Genomic DNA, 14,619 nt, shown 5'->3' with positions numbered 1-14,619 from the left:
TTTTTTTTTCAATGTTTATTTATTTTTGGAACAGAGAGAGACAGAGTATGAATGGGGGAGGGGCAGAGAGAGAGGGAGACACAGAATCGGAAACAGGCTCCAGGCTCTGAGCCATCAGCCCAGAGCCTGACGTGGGGCTCGAACTCACGGACCGCGAGATCGTGACCTGGCTGAAGTCGGACGCTTAACCGACTGCGCCACCCAGGCGCCCCAATATATATATATTTTAATGTTTATTTATTTCTGAGACAGAGAGAGACAGAGCATGAGCTGGGGGCGGGGGGGGGGGCAGAGAGAGAGGGAGACACAGAATCTGAAGCAGGCTCCAGGCTCTGAGCTGTCAGCACAGAGCCCGACACGGAGCTCGAACTCACAAACCATGAGATCGTGACCTGAGCTGAAGTCGGCGGCTCAACCAATTCTATGTCTATTTCTATTCTATTTCTAAGGAGCCAGGCCCTTGCCCCTTGGAACAGCTTACACTACAATGATTTCCTAGTGGCTTCCGTGGAAGTTTCTTCATATAAAGGCCTAAATGGCTGCAGGCTGAGAACCAGGGCTGGCTTTATAGAGCAAGCCCCCTAGGCAGTTACATGGGAGTTCACACTTAGCTTAATGCTCTGGACCCCACAGATTACATAGCAGATCCTGCTCCTGCTTAAAAGCATCTGAGCAAGGAGCCTGCCTTGTTACTCCCAATCCCTGAGACTCCTGAGGGGAGTCCAGGTCACCTCTGTGTGCTCTGGGAACAGGGAGTGCTCTGTTCCCAGAGCAGAGGGAGTGCTCCATTAGTACTGAAAGTACTGAAAGAAGTGTGTGTGTGTGCGTGTGTGTGTGTATGTGTGTGTTGTGCACTCTGAGGTGCAAGTAACAGAAATCCAGTTCAAAGTAGCCAAACTCAAAGAAGGAGTTTATTTTCCCACTGGATTGAAAAGCGTAAGAGGTTGATGATCCAGAAACTCCCGTACTGTCAGTCACCAGGATATTTGCTCTAGGCCCTGCTTTTTCCACGCCGCCTTTATTCTCAGGCTTCGACAGCTCTAGGCTGACATACTACAGCTTAGCAACCTCGGGAGAAACCTTCCCACCAAAACTTCCCATCAAAATCAAGCCTCAGTCACCCGCCCACCCCTTGCCAGTCGTTAAACCAGGGGCTGTGATATTCTCATTGGCCAGGCCCCAGTCACATGCCTACCCCTGAGCCAATCACTGGCCCTAGAAGCTGTGATACTGCTATTGGCCTGTGTAGGTCACATGACCACTCCTGAACTAGTCACCGGCCCTGGCAGGTGAGATGCCATCATTGGCAGGCTTGGGTCACGTCAGGGAGAGGAGGCTCTCCAGATGGAACTCAGGATACTGTTCTCAGGGAAAAAAAGGAACTTGGTGCCAGACGGTCTTGTACAACCACTGAACCCTGAGGCTTCTGTCTTTGTCCTCGCTTGTCTCAACTGTGGGCAACCTGAGACCCCTGTTGACTAGGAAGGGTGGCCTTGGGAGCCTGGCAAAAGAGGAAGGTCTGGGAAATATCACACACCAGACAAGCAAAAAGCCAAAACTGGGCAGAACTGGCAGGGGCTGAGGCCAGGTGGTCATTCTGCACAATTACCACCAGAGGGCAGGCTTGCCTAGAGATGATGGAAAACAGGACGTGGTCAGAGGGCAGCCGTTAGGTGAGTCCTGTCCCAACCCTCTGATCATAGCAGGTGCCTACTGCTGTACTTACTGCCAAGCCTTATGAAGCCCAACCCTGTCCTAAGCACTTTCCATGCATCAACTCACTGAATTATCAGCAATGACGTTGGCCCTTTTTTTTTTTTTTTTTTTACCCCATTTTATAGATGAGGAAACCAAAGCTTTGGAGAAGTTTTAAGCAATGGGTCCAAGGCCATACAGCCAGAAAGGGGAAAGTTATGCAACTGTTCTACTAAACCCTGAGCTTCCTGAGGTCAGGGGTTGTGTCTTGCTCTTGTCTGAGGCCCCCACAGACCCTAACACAATCACTATTTGTTTAATGAATATCTCTTAAAGTGAGAATGTGGGCTCAAGGGCTGTCCAGATGTGCTGCGTCTTGGAAGATGAGTCTTAGAGGCTGTCAGGGACCAGAGGAACCACAGCACACCAACAGAAGAGACAGTTGTAGATTGGCAGCGGCTTGGCAACTCTGAAGTCTCATTGTAGGTCACTACTTACGCCTTTTCCAGGGGTGGCTGGCTGTGCAGATAGGAGAGGAAGAGCACGGGGCCCCCACTGTGGGCTAAACACTATGCTAAGTGCTTCTAGGGAGACAGAGGTAAGTGTGACACAAACCCCTACCTCTGCTCCCCTCTTGGGAGAAGAAATCAGTCTTGGCCGGAAAGAAGAACCCAGAAGTAAGGTCCTGACTCCGATAAGAGCGAACTTCAACCCTCTAATCAAAACTGTGTTATGTGCATGCTAAATGCCAGGTGCAGCAGATACAGCAGTGAACACAGCTGAAAGATAGACACAGCTCAGGGCACCCAGGTGGCTCAGTCGGTTAAGCATCTGATTCTTGATTTTGGCTCAGGTCATGATGTTAAGGTTCATGGGATTGAGCCCCACATCAGGCTCTGCACTGATAGCACAGTGTCTGCTTGGGATTCTCTCTCTCTCTCTCTCTCTCTCTCTCTCCCTCTCTCTGCCCCTCTTGCACTTGCACTCTATCTCTCTCTTAAAATAAATTTAAAAAAATAGACAGCTCTTGCCTTCATGAAACTCAGTCTAAGGGGGAGACTGATAATAAACAGATATGTAATTGCAAATGTGATGTTTAAAGGAAACAGGAAGGGGTGCCTGGATGGCTCAGTCTGTTAAGCGTCTGACTTTGGCTCTGGTCATGATCTCACAGTTTGTGACTTTGAGCCCTGTGTCGGGCTCTGTGCTGACAGCTCAGAAACTGGAGCCTGCCTCAGATTCTGTCTCCCTCTCTCTCTGCCTCTCCCCCACTCGTGCTCTCTCTCTCTCTCTCTCTCTCTCACACACACACACACAAAAACAAATAATTTTTTAAAATAGTTTAAAGGAAATGGGGAAAGTACAAAGTGCTATGAAAGAAACTAAAAGGAGACTCATTTAAGCAGGGTTTGGGGAGTTACCTTTCTGAGGTGACAAAAGATGAAAAGGAGCCTGCCATACGAAGAGTGTGGGAATGGCATATCTGGCAAAGGGAACAGCCTGTAGGGAGGTCCTGCATGGTAGGAAAATGTGGCATGTTCAAGGGACTAAAATTAAGAAAATTATTTCTGGAGTGTAATGAGTCAAAGTGGGTCACGGTGCAAGATGAATCAGAGAGGAGGGCCAGGGCAGAACAAAAGCTCAGGTTTTATCTGAGTGTAAAGGGAGACCACCAAAGGGTTGTGAACAGGGCACTGGTTCAGTCTAAGCTGATCTATGTTCGTAAAGGTCACTCTGGCTTTCATGGGGAGAGTGGTTTGAGAGTGGGGCAGAGTGGAAGCTGGAAGACATGGCAGCTCTTACTAAGTCAATGTCAAGGGCACACAGACGGGTGGCTATTTCCTCCTAAGGCAGGCATCTAGAAAGGCTTTGAGGAGGGGTCTTTACCCCAACTGAAAACTCAACAGGCGAGGATGAAGGAGAAGGCTGCATCCCCCACTCCAATCTTTTCCCTTCTGAATAAAGAAGAAACTTCTGTTTTTCCTTTCCTGCCGCAGAAACCAGAAAGAGATGGCCATTCATCAATCAGCGCCTTCTGAATTACCTACACGTAGGGCTAAACAATAATTACAACAAACCATCAGCAGTTCCAAGTGTGAATGGCTCAATGACATTGTAAAATTTGGCATAAATAGATCTGGCTGAGCCTCACACATTTTCTCATGGGGTTAACGATGTCAGCAGTTCCGAGTCTGATCCCTACTGGCCTCTGAAAGACAAGATCACAGAAGAGAAAGAGGCAAAAAGAGCTTCCCTGGTGGCATTTCCCCAAGCAAATGGGCACATTTGCCTCTCGGATGAGCAGGGCAAGAGTCAACCAGGCCAACCAGAATGTGATTAGTCAGAAAGAGTCTCTCTGTCAGCTCTTTATCGGTGACCAGTCTCACAAGGGGCAAGAGTTCACGTTTTGTGAAGCTGTTGTGTTTGTTAAATACCGTGTGTTTTTATTCAACCAGGTACTGCCTGCCAGCCAAGTTTATACGGCAATGTGCCTCCGGGCTCCGTCCATCTCAGACCAGTTACTGGTCCTCCCTGTTGTACACATCCTCCTCTTATCAGGTCCTCATAACTGAAGTCCCCTCAAAGCAGATAGAGAACTGAGTTTAGAAACCGTTTTTACTTCTACTGAATTGCTTTGCCTATCCACCATTCATTCACCAATCCTGTGGTAACAGCATCTTAATTTTTCTTGGGGACCTCAACTTAGGCCACATGGTTTGGTGGCACAAGCCTCCCACTAAGGCTCCAGGACTAGACAAGATTTGGCTTGTCATCGAATTCTACCACCAGCATGACCAACCCCAGCCCCACCCCCACCCTTTCATGCTAATTGGTTCAGAGTCGGCACAAGATCTAAATTGGCTCGGTCAGATAACCTCATGAGTTTTTGCTGGACCACTAGGGAAAGAAACATTCTCTTTTCTCTGAACTGGGATTTATGAGGATGGCAGCCTGGAGCCATGATAGCCTGTCTGAAAATAGGAGAAGTGCAGAGGAAGCAGAGCCCAAAGACAGAGGAAAGCAGGAATCTTGTGGCATCATTTGAGCTCCTGGAGGTAGCATTACCTGAAGCTCTGCCTCATTAGGGGTGGGTTTTAGATACCACCAAAAAAAAGCATTCTGGTGATCACACGGACCCTGAGCAATACAAGGGTGAGAACCAGACATCCTGAATTCCAGTGCTGTGTTCTTACCCTGTATTGTATTCCAGATGACTGTATCCAACCACATGCCCAAACTTGACAAATCTGCATGACTTTATGGTTTATTAAAAGATGGATATTTTTTTTTTAAACATCTGATTACAACAGTGTTTCATCTAACTGAATCACAGAGTCATGGAAGGGCCCCTAGAGATCATATCATTGAGCGGTTTTCAAAGATTTTTAACAACTTCTCATTTCAAACAAAGTCATAAGCAGAGCTCCTGTATATAAGAAACAAAAGCAGTGTCTTGTTAGTGCAAATGTGTTTTATCTTTTCGCTTACAAGTTTTAACATTTACTTTTAGAATCAATGAAAACTCAAATTTTGATTTATTTGTTTCCAAAGTATAAAAATTGGTTATATAGGAAATCAATAAAGAAAACCAATGAGGGGTGCCTGGGTGGCTCAATCAGTTGAGTGCCTGACTCTTCATCTTGGCTCAGGTCATGATCTTACAGTTTGTGAGTTCGAGACCCGCATTGGGCTCTGTGCTGATGGTGTGGAGCCTGCTTGGGATTCTGTCTCTCCTCTCTGCCCCTCCTCCATTTGTTCTCCCTCTCTCTCAAAAAAAAAAGAAAGAAAAAAGAAAATCAATGAAAACAAAATTGGTTCTTTGAAAAGATCAATAAAATCAATGAGCCTCCAGCCAGCCTAAGGAAAAAAGAGCAAGGACAGAAATTACTAATGTCAGAAATGAAAAAGAGGACATCACTACAGATCCTATGGACATTAAGATGATAACAAAGAATACTGTGAACAACTCTATGCCCATAAATTTGATAATCTGGATGAAATGGACAAATTCCTTGAAAGACACAATTTGCCAAACTTACACAAGAAGAAATAGATGATACGAATAGGACTTTATCTATTAAAGAAATTAAACAAATAAACAAATAAAACCTTCCAAAAGAGAAAGCACCATTCCCAGGTGGGTTCACTGGTGAAATCCATACAACATTTAAGAAAGAAATTATATGGGGGCGCCTGGGTGGCTCAGTTGGTTAGGTGTCCGACTTCGGCTCAGTTCATGATATTGTAGTTTGTGAGTTTGAGCCCCACGTCGGGCTCTGTGCTGACAGCTCAGAGCCTGGAGCCTGCTTCGGATTCTGTGTCTCCCTCTCTCTGACCCTTCCCCTCTCATGCTCTGTCTCTCTCTGTCTCTCAAAAATGAATAAACATTAAAAAATTTTTTTAATCAAAAAAAATTTTTTTAAAAGAAATTATATGAACTCTCTATAATCTCTTTCAGAGATAGAAGCAGAGGGACTACTTCCCAACTCATTCTATGAGGCCAGCGTTACCCTAGTACCAAAACTAGACAAAGACATTACATGAAAACTAAACACCAATATTTCGCATGAACATAGATACAAAAATTCTCAACAAAATATTATAAAACCCATAATGTATAAAAGAATTATATCCTATAATTGGGTGAGATTTATCCAAGGTTACAAGTCTAGTTAACAATCAAAAATCACTTAGTGTAATTCATCGTATCATCAGGCTAAAGAAGAAAAATAACATGATCATATCAGTAGAAGTAGAAAAAGCATTTGACAAAATCCAACACCGATTCATGATTTAAAAAAAAAAAACTTTCAGGAAAGTAGGAATAGAAGGGAACTTCTTTATCTTGATAAAGAAACCTATAAACCCAAAATAGATGAAAGACATGGACATAAGACAGGAAGCCATCAAAATCCTAGAGGAGAAAGCAGGCAAAAACTTCTTTGACCTCAGCCGCAGCAACTTCTTACTCAACACATCGCCAGAGGCAAGTGAAACAAAAGCAAAAATGAACTATTGGGACCTCATCAAAATAAAAACCTTCTGCACAGCGAAGGAAACAATCAGCAAAACTAAAAGGCAACCAACGGAATGGGAGAAAATATTTGCAAATGACATATCAGATAAAGGGTTAGTACCAAAATCTATAAAGAACTTATCAAACTCAACACCCAAAAAACAAATAATCCAGTGAAGAAAAGGGCAAAAGACATGAGTAGACATTTCTCCGAAGAAGACATCCAGATGGCCAACAGACACATGAAACAATACACAACATCACTCATCATCAGGGAAATACAAATTAAAACCACAATGAGATATCACCTCACATCAGTCAGAATGGCTAACATTAACAACTCAGGCAACATCAGATGCTGGCAAGGATGCGGAGAATGAGGATCTCTTTTGCACTGCTGGTGGGAATGGAAACTGGTACAGCCACTCTAGAAAGCAGTGTGGAGGTTCCTCAAAAAATTAAAAATAGAACTACCCTACAACCCAGTAATTGCACTACTAGGTATTTATCCAAGGGATACAGGTGTGCTGTTTCACAGGGGCACATGCACCCCAATGTTTATAGCAGCACTATCAACAATAACCAAAGTAGGGAAAGAGCCCAAATGTCCATCAATGGATGAATGGATAAAGAAGATGTGGTATATGCACATATATACAATGGAGTATTACTCAGAAATCAAAAAGAGTGAAATCTTGCCATTTGCAGCTATGTGGATGAAACTAGAGGGTATTATGCTAAGCGAAATTAGTCAGAGAAAGACAAATATCATATGATTTCACTCATATGAGGAATTTAAGATACAAAACAGATGAACATAAGGGAAAGGAAGCAAAAATAATATAAATACAGGGTGGGGGACAAAACATAAGAGACTCTGAAATATAGAGAACAAACAGGATTTCTGGAGGGTTTGTGGGAGGGAGGATAGGCTAAATGGGTATGTGCATCAAGGAAGACACTTGGGATATTCTACATAAAGGATGAATCACTGGAATCTACTTCTGAAATCATTGTTGCACTATATGCTAACTAACTTGGATGTAAATTTAAAAATTAACTAATTAATTAATTAATTTAACAACAAAAAAAAGAATACCTAACAAAAACCCTACAGCTAGTTAACAGCATTCTTAATAGTAAGAAAATCAAAGCATTCCTTCTGAGACCAGGTACAAGACAAGGATGTCCCTTCTCACCACTCCTTTTCAACATCATACTGGAAGTTCTAGCCAATGCAATAAGACAAGAAAAGAAGATACAGCTTGGGAAGGAAGAAATTGTCTTTGTTTGCAGATCATCTATGTAGAAAATCTGAAAGAATCAACAACTTAAAAAAATGAATAATAAATGATTATAGCAAGGTTTCAGGATACAAGGTTAATATATAAAAGTCAATTATTTTCGTATAAGCCATCAATGAACAAGTGGAATTTGAAACTAAAAACATAATACCATTTATATTCTCACGCAAAAAAAATTAAATACTTATGTATAAGTGTAACAAATCTACATGAGGAAAGCTATAAAACTCTGATGAAAGGAATCAAAGAACTAAATAAACAGAGATATTCCATAGTCACTGGCAGGAAGATTCAATATTGTCATGATATCAGTTCTTCCCAACACAATCTACCTATTAAGTGCAATCCACATCAAAATTCCAGAAAGTTATTTTGTGGATATAGACAAACTGATTCTAAAGCTTACATAGAGAGGCCAAAGACCCAGAATAGCCAACACAATACTGAAGGAGAACGAATTTGGAGGACTGACACTACTCAACTTCAAAACTTACTATAAAGCTACAGTAATTAATACAGTGTGCTTAGGACGCCTGAGTGGCTCTGGGTGGCTCAGTCAGTTAAGCATTTGACTTAGGCTCAGGTCACAATCTCGCGATTTGTGCATTCAAGCTCCGCGTTGAGCTCTGCACTGACAGCTAGAGCCTGGAGCCTGCTTTGGATTCTGTGTCTCCCTCTCTTTCTCCCTGCCCCTGCCTCGCTTTCACTCTGTCTCTCTCTCTCTTTCTCTCTCTCTCTCAAAAATAAACAAATAAACTGAAAAAAAAAAAAAGACAGTGTGGTATTGGCAAAAGAATAGACAAATAGATCAATGGAGCAGAACAGACAGCCCAGAAATAGATCCACATAAATATAGTCAACTGATCTTTGACAAAGGAATAAAAGCAAGATAATGGAACAAAGATAGTCTTTTCAACAAATGGTGCTGGAACTGCTGAACATCTTCACATAAAAAAAAATGAATCAGGACACAGGCTTTACACTCTTCCCAAAAATTAACTCACAGTGGATCACAGACCTAAATGTAAAAATGCAAAAGTATAAAACTGGAAGATGATATGGGAGAAAATCTAGGTAACCTTGGGTATGGCAATGACTTTTTTGATACAACACAAAAAGCACACAAATTCATGAGAGAAATAATTGATAAGCTGGACTTCATTAAAATTAAAAACCTCTGATCTGTGAATCACAATAAAGTCAATGAAAAGACAAGTTACCAACTGGGAGAAAATATTGGCTGAAGACTCATCTGATAAAGGACTGTTATTCAAAATATACGAAGAACCCTTAAAACTTCACAATAAGAAAACAAACAACCGGATTTAAAAATGGAGGGCCTTAGCAGGCACCTCACCAAAGAAGACACACAGATGGCAGATAAACCTATGAAAAGATGCTCCGTATCATATGTCCTCAGGGAAATACAAACAGTAGTCAGGTACCACTACACCTGCACCACTACACCACTACACCTACCACTGGCCACCTATTAAAGTGGCCAGAATCCGGAACACTGACAACATCAAATGCTGGTGAGGGCATGGAGCAACAGGAACTCTCATTCAGTGCAGGTGAACCTTCTTACAAAACTAAACATACCCTCACCATCCAATCCAGTGATCGTGTTCCTTGGTATTTATCCAAAGGAGTTGAAAACTTACGTTCACACAAAAACTTGCGCATGGGTGTTCATACTAATTTTGTACATATCTACCTAACCTTGGAAGCAACAAAGATGTTGCTTCAGTTCAGTAGGGGAATGGGTAATCCAGACAATGTGCTGGTCCAGACAATGCGGTGATCCAGAAAATGGAATATTATTCAGTGCTAAAAAGACATGAGCTACCAGGCCATGAAAAGATGTGAAAGAATCTTAAATGCGTGTTATTAACTGAAAGAAGCCAACCTGAAAAGGCTATATCCTACATGACTCCAACCAACCATATGACATTTTGGAAAAGACAAAACTATGGAGACAGCAAAAAGATTACTGGATGCCAGGGGTTGGGGGTAGGGGGGAGACACCTGACTAGATGGAGCTCAGAGAATTCTTAGGGCATACTCTGTATATCATACTCTGTATGATAATGCCATAATGGATATACATCATTTTATTTGTCTAAACCCATAGAATACACAACACTAAGAGTGAACTCTAATGGGAACTACGAACTTCAGGTAATTATGATGTGTCAATGCAGGTTCATCAATTGTAACAGATGTACACTTCCGTTGGGGATATCAATAATGGAGGAAGCTATATATGTGGGGTAGCATGGGGTATATGGGAAGCCTATGTATCTTTCCCTCATTTTTCTGTGAACCTAATACTTCCCTAAAAATTTATCTTTTGGGGTGCCTGGGTGGCTCAGCCGGTTAAGCATCCGATTCCAACTCAGGTCATGATCTCATAGTTCGTGGATTCCAGCCTCACGTTCGTCTCTATGCTGATAGCTCAGAACCTGCAGCCTGTTCCAGATTCTCTCTCTCTCTCTCTCTCTCTCTCTCTCTCTCTCTCTCTCTCTCTCAAATATAAATAAATAAACATTTAAAAAAAATGCTAAGCCCTCAAGAAAATAGGATGAAGTGAGGCAGGGAGGCTGGGAAGGAGGGTTTGGGAGGGAGGGAGGAAGGTGCTTGATCAGGGGCTCCAAGTTCCTCTCTGTCTGGTAGAATCTGAGTCCAAATGACTTTTGTGGCTGTCAGCAATGGGCACCATGGCTTGGACTCACTGCCCTCCAGCAAAGAGCTCTGAGGCCATGAGAGCAGGGGAGGCACAGGGATCACCACATGGACAGATGCCATCTGTTGCCTTTCTTTTGTTCACTCAGAGGCAGACAGCTGGGGCGGCACCACCTGTGATCGTGAGCAACCCTGGAAGCTGCACTGTCAACAGCCTGTCACAGGGAATCACCTCAGGCCACTGCCTCCCCAAAGAGCTGCCCAATGAACCAGCCTCTGCCCCTCGGGGTCTCTCTGCACAGCGCTAACAGGCTGGGGCCCGGCCATCCTGCCCGCGCCGCCAGACTCGGGCACCTGCTGCAGCTGCTGGGGGCCTGGGCTCAGGGGATGCCTCCTCTCTCCCTTCCCCCTGGGACAGAGGGCAGGGCTCCCCCAGAGAATCCAGAAGAGCCAGCTCTTTCCCTCCCCCTTTCTGACCTTTCACACTTGGGGAGGCCTTCACTGTGCAAGAAGCCCTTGTCCCCCTCCCTTTCCCCGACCCTCATGCCAACCACACTGGTGCCCATGGCTGGTTCTGCCCACTCCTCAGAGAAGGCAGAGGGGTTCACACAAAAGAAGACAAGAGAAGCAAGTAGCCCACGGACAACCGGCCTTGGGAGTTCCTGGCCCCACCTCACAGCCGCATGAGGGGGCTTTGAGGAACACCACGGGGCAGCGGTGGGGATCTCCAAAGTCCCTGAGGTTCAGAGCTTTCAGCATGACGGAAGCATGGGGTCAGTTCCCAGTAAGCCCCTTTCATCTGTCGGACCTGTGAAGAGTCTCCACTGGGTCTCCCAGAACTGCCCAACCAAGGGAAGCCACGCTTTACTCCAGGATCAGGTGCCCAGGCCATCAGCTGTGTCCCAGAGCTCTCTCTCTCCATAGGTGCGCCAAGTTCCGAAGGCCCAGCTGTGGTGGTCGCCTCGCATGCTTCCGGGTCCTGGGGCTGCTAAGGGCCCGGCTTGCCACAGCCTCACACCCCCTGGGCAACAAGTCCTCTGCAGACGGGCCTGGCCCTGAGAGAGCTGAGCAGAGGCCATTTCCTGGGAAAGCCACCGCCCCCCAGTGGCCAGCCTTCCTCACTGCCTCTCTCCTCCTCCTCCTCCTCCTCAGGCTCTAGGAGGCCACCAGTTACCTCCTGTCCTCAACCAAAAGACCCTCAGGGGAAGAAAGTGGGAGGGCATCATCATCATCATCATCATAAAACAGTATAAGTATTCATTCACTCACTCATTTATTCATTCATTCATTCATCCAAAAATTATTTTTTGAGGGCCTGTGCCAAGCCTGGCTCCATGCTAGGCACAGGGGACACAACTGTGAGTGATACAGGCCCCAATCATGTCCTCGGGGAGCCGGGAGTCCCATGGGGGGAGACAGTTGGCAAACACGCACACAGACATGTAACAGATACGTAACATTATGTCGGTGGCCACATGTGCTATTAAGAGAAGCAAAGTCGCTCGAGGAGGTGCTACTGTAGATCTCTGGTCTAGAAGCTTCTCTGAAGCAGTCACCCAGGAGACCAGAAGCTGGGACCCAGGAGCTGGGCCAGGAGCTGAGGGGACAGTGCTTTAAGCAGGGGAAAGAGCAGAGGCAAAGGTCCTGGGGCACAGGCAGTCTTATGCATCAGAAGCAAGTGAGGAGGACAGTGTGGCCAGCCTCAGTGACAGGGGTAGGAAGTGGGTCTGGAGAGATGACGGGGCCAGATCAGTCCTGGAAGCCAAGGTAAGGATTCGGCTTTGATTCTAAGACAGTTTTTACCAGGGAAACAACATTACCTCAAGTATGTTTTCAAAGAATCACAAAATACAAAATTTTTTTCTGATGTTTTATTTAGTTTTGAGAGAGAGAGAGAGAGAGAGAGAAAGCTGGAGAGAGGCAGAGAGAGAGGGAGACACAGAATCCAAAGCAGGCTCCAGGCTCTGAGCTGTCAGCACAGAGCCCGAAGCAGGGCTCGAACTCGTGAACCGCGAGATCATGACCTGTCCTGTGCCGAAGTCATGCACTTAACAGACTGAGTCATCCAGGTGCCCCAAGAATCACAAAGTTTTTAAAAACTAATATCAGCATCTGGCATTTATCGAGCCCTTGCTCTCCATGTGGTCTTACGCTTGGCATTTTGACCACATTATCTTCTTTCGTCCTTACAACCACCTTATGAAGTGGTCGGCCTGATTCCCTTGCCTTGTTTCAAGAGAGGCGACTGAGGTGCAGAGGGGTGAAGTGATATGCCCAAGGTCACACAGCTAGAAAGCATGAGCTCAAGACGAGCCAGGCCGGCCCCCTCCAGAGCCGTTGGGTTACTCTGGTCCTGGTGTTAGGCCGCCTGGCTTCCAATTTTGACTCCCAGCCACCAGCTGTGTAACATAGCCGGCTCCTGTCTGGTCCTGACATTGCCACAGCTCCAGTCTCTGTAAGACGGACACACTGCATCCTCCTCCGGGGGCTGCAGAGAGGACACTGAGCAAGGGTGCGGGCTGGCGGTGGGTGGGAGGCAGATGGTCAACAGGTGTGACGGCAGTTACTCACCCCCAAAGCTTTGGGGGCTGTGGTTCTAGGGACCTGGTGAAACATATGAGGTCAATCCACCTTGGAAAGAGGAGACAGCCGTTCGGCCTCCACTACAGCTGCAGCAAAACAGACTGCGAGGGACGTGACGGAGGCCTGCAGACAGAGGAAGGTACTGGGTGGGACTAAGCAAGGCACAGAGTCAGCCTTGTCCTCTCCGAAGACTGTCCTCTTCCTCTACAGCCAATCGGGATGCACGAGAGAGAAGTCTCCATCGCCTTATGGGGGACAGCTAGCTTCTGCCACGAAGCCTCCCCACACTGCCCAGGTCAGAGGCAGCAGTGCCCAGGTATCACAAAACCAGAAGTTTCTCCATTAAAGCACTGCTCCATTCGGCACAGCAGTCACCTTTCATTGTTTGGGCTCCCTTTGTTCATTAAGCCTCATGGGACCCCAGAAATCCATAAACAGCAAACAACAACGATCTCCACTCTTTAACTTCTCTTCCGATCCTTTCGATGCACAAACATCCCTTCCTACGTGTTCGTGTGAGCGTGTGAATCCTCTTGTGGAATTTATCTCTATCTGACACTATTCTAAACATGCAGGAAGAAACCTGGAAGGTTTCTGGCCCTCTTTTAGAAGAGCAGTGTGGCCTCATGGTTAGAACGTAGGGTTTGGAGGTAGACCGGCATGGATTCAGATTCCGGAGAGGCATGCTGTGTGACCTTGGATAAGCCACTTGACTTCTTCGGGCCCCAGTTTCCTCACTGGGACAGGGATAAGAGTGTTCCTCTCACCAGGCTAGGAAAAGGAGAAAAGGGAAGAGAGAGTGTGTGCAACACTCTAGCCAAGTACCCTGCACAGGCAAGTTGTTCCTTTACTCTCACTTTAGTCCTTCTTACCGAGATATGCAGCAGACTCAGAAAGTTCCCTCTTTGGGATAATATTTGTATATGCTATCAATTGCTGTGTAACAAATCCCCCTAAAACTTAGTGGTTTAAGTAAGCACACATTTATTATCTCACAGTTGTTTCTGTGGGCCAGCAGTCTGCCCATCACTTACCTGGGTCTCCTGCTTCAGGGTCTCTTGAATGCTGCAATCAAGGTATGAGGCAGGGCTGAGGTCTCATCTGAGTGCCCCATGGAGGAAGGATTCAATCTGAAGTTCAGGTGGTTGTTGGCAGGGTCAATGGCTCAAGAGCTGCTGGGCTGGAGGTCGCCCTCAATTCCTTGCACATGAGCCTCTCTAACATGGCAGCCTCCTTCCTTGAAACATGCAGGCCAAGGGGCGCCTGGGTGGCGCAGTCGGTTAAGCGGCCGACTTCAGCTCAGGTCATGATCTCGCGGTCCGTGAGTTCGAGCCC

General features: G+C 45.8%; 1 protein-coding gene across 1 annotated transcript in view; it reads left to right on the top strand.

The window, feature by feature from the left end:
* The first annotated feature begins 12,436 nt into the window (after positions 1–12,436).
* BRD7 (bromodomain containing 7) overlaps positions 12,437–14,619 on the top strand; it is a 45,209-nt gene continuing 43,026 nt past the window's right edge. The window contains exon 1 of the mRNA XM_040443451.1: positions 12,437–12,468. Coding sequence (XP_040299385.1) covers positions 12,437–12,468 — 32 coding nt within the window. The remainder of the gene's footprint in view (positions 12,469–14,619) is intronic.

The sequence above is a fragment of the Herpailurus yagouaroundi genome, unplaced genomic scaffold, assembly GCF_014898765.1.
Source record: "Herpailurus yagouaroundi ecotype Mexico unplaced genomic scaffold, PumYag 190, whole genome shotgun sequence".
NCBI lineage: Eukaryota > Metazoa > Chordata > Mammalia > Carnivora > Felidae > Herpailurus > Herpailurus yagouaroundi.
This window is presented reverse-complemented; position numbering and strand designations above follow the sequence as displayed.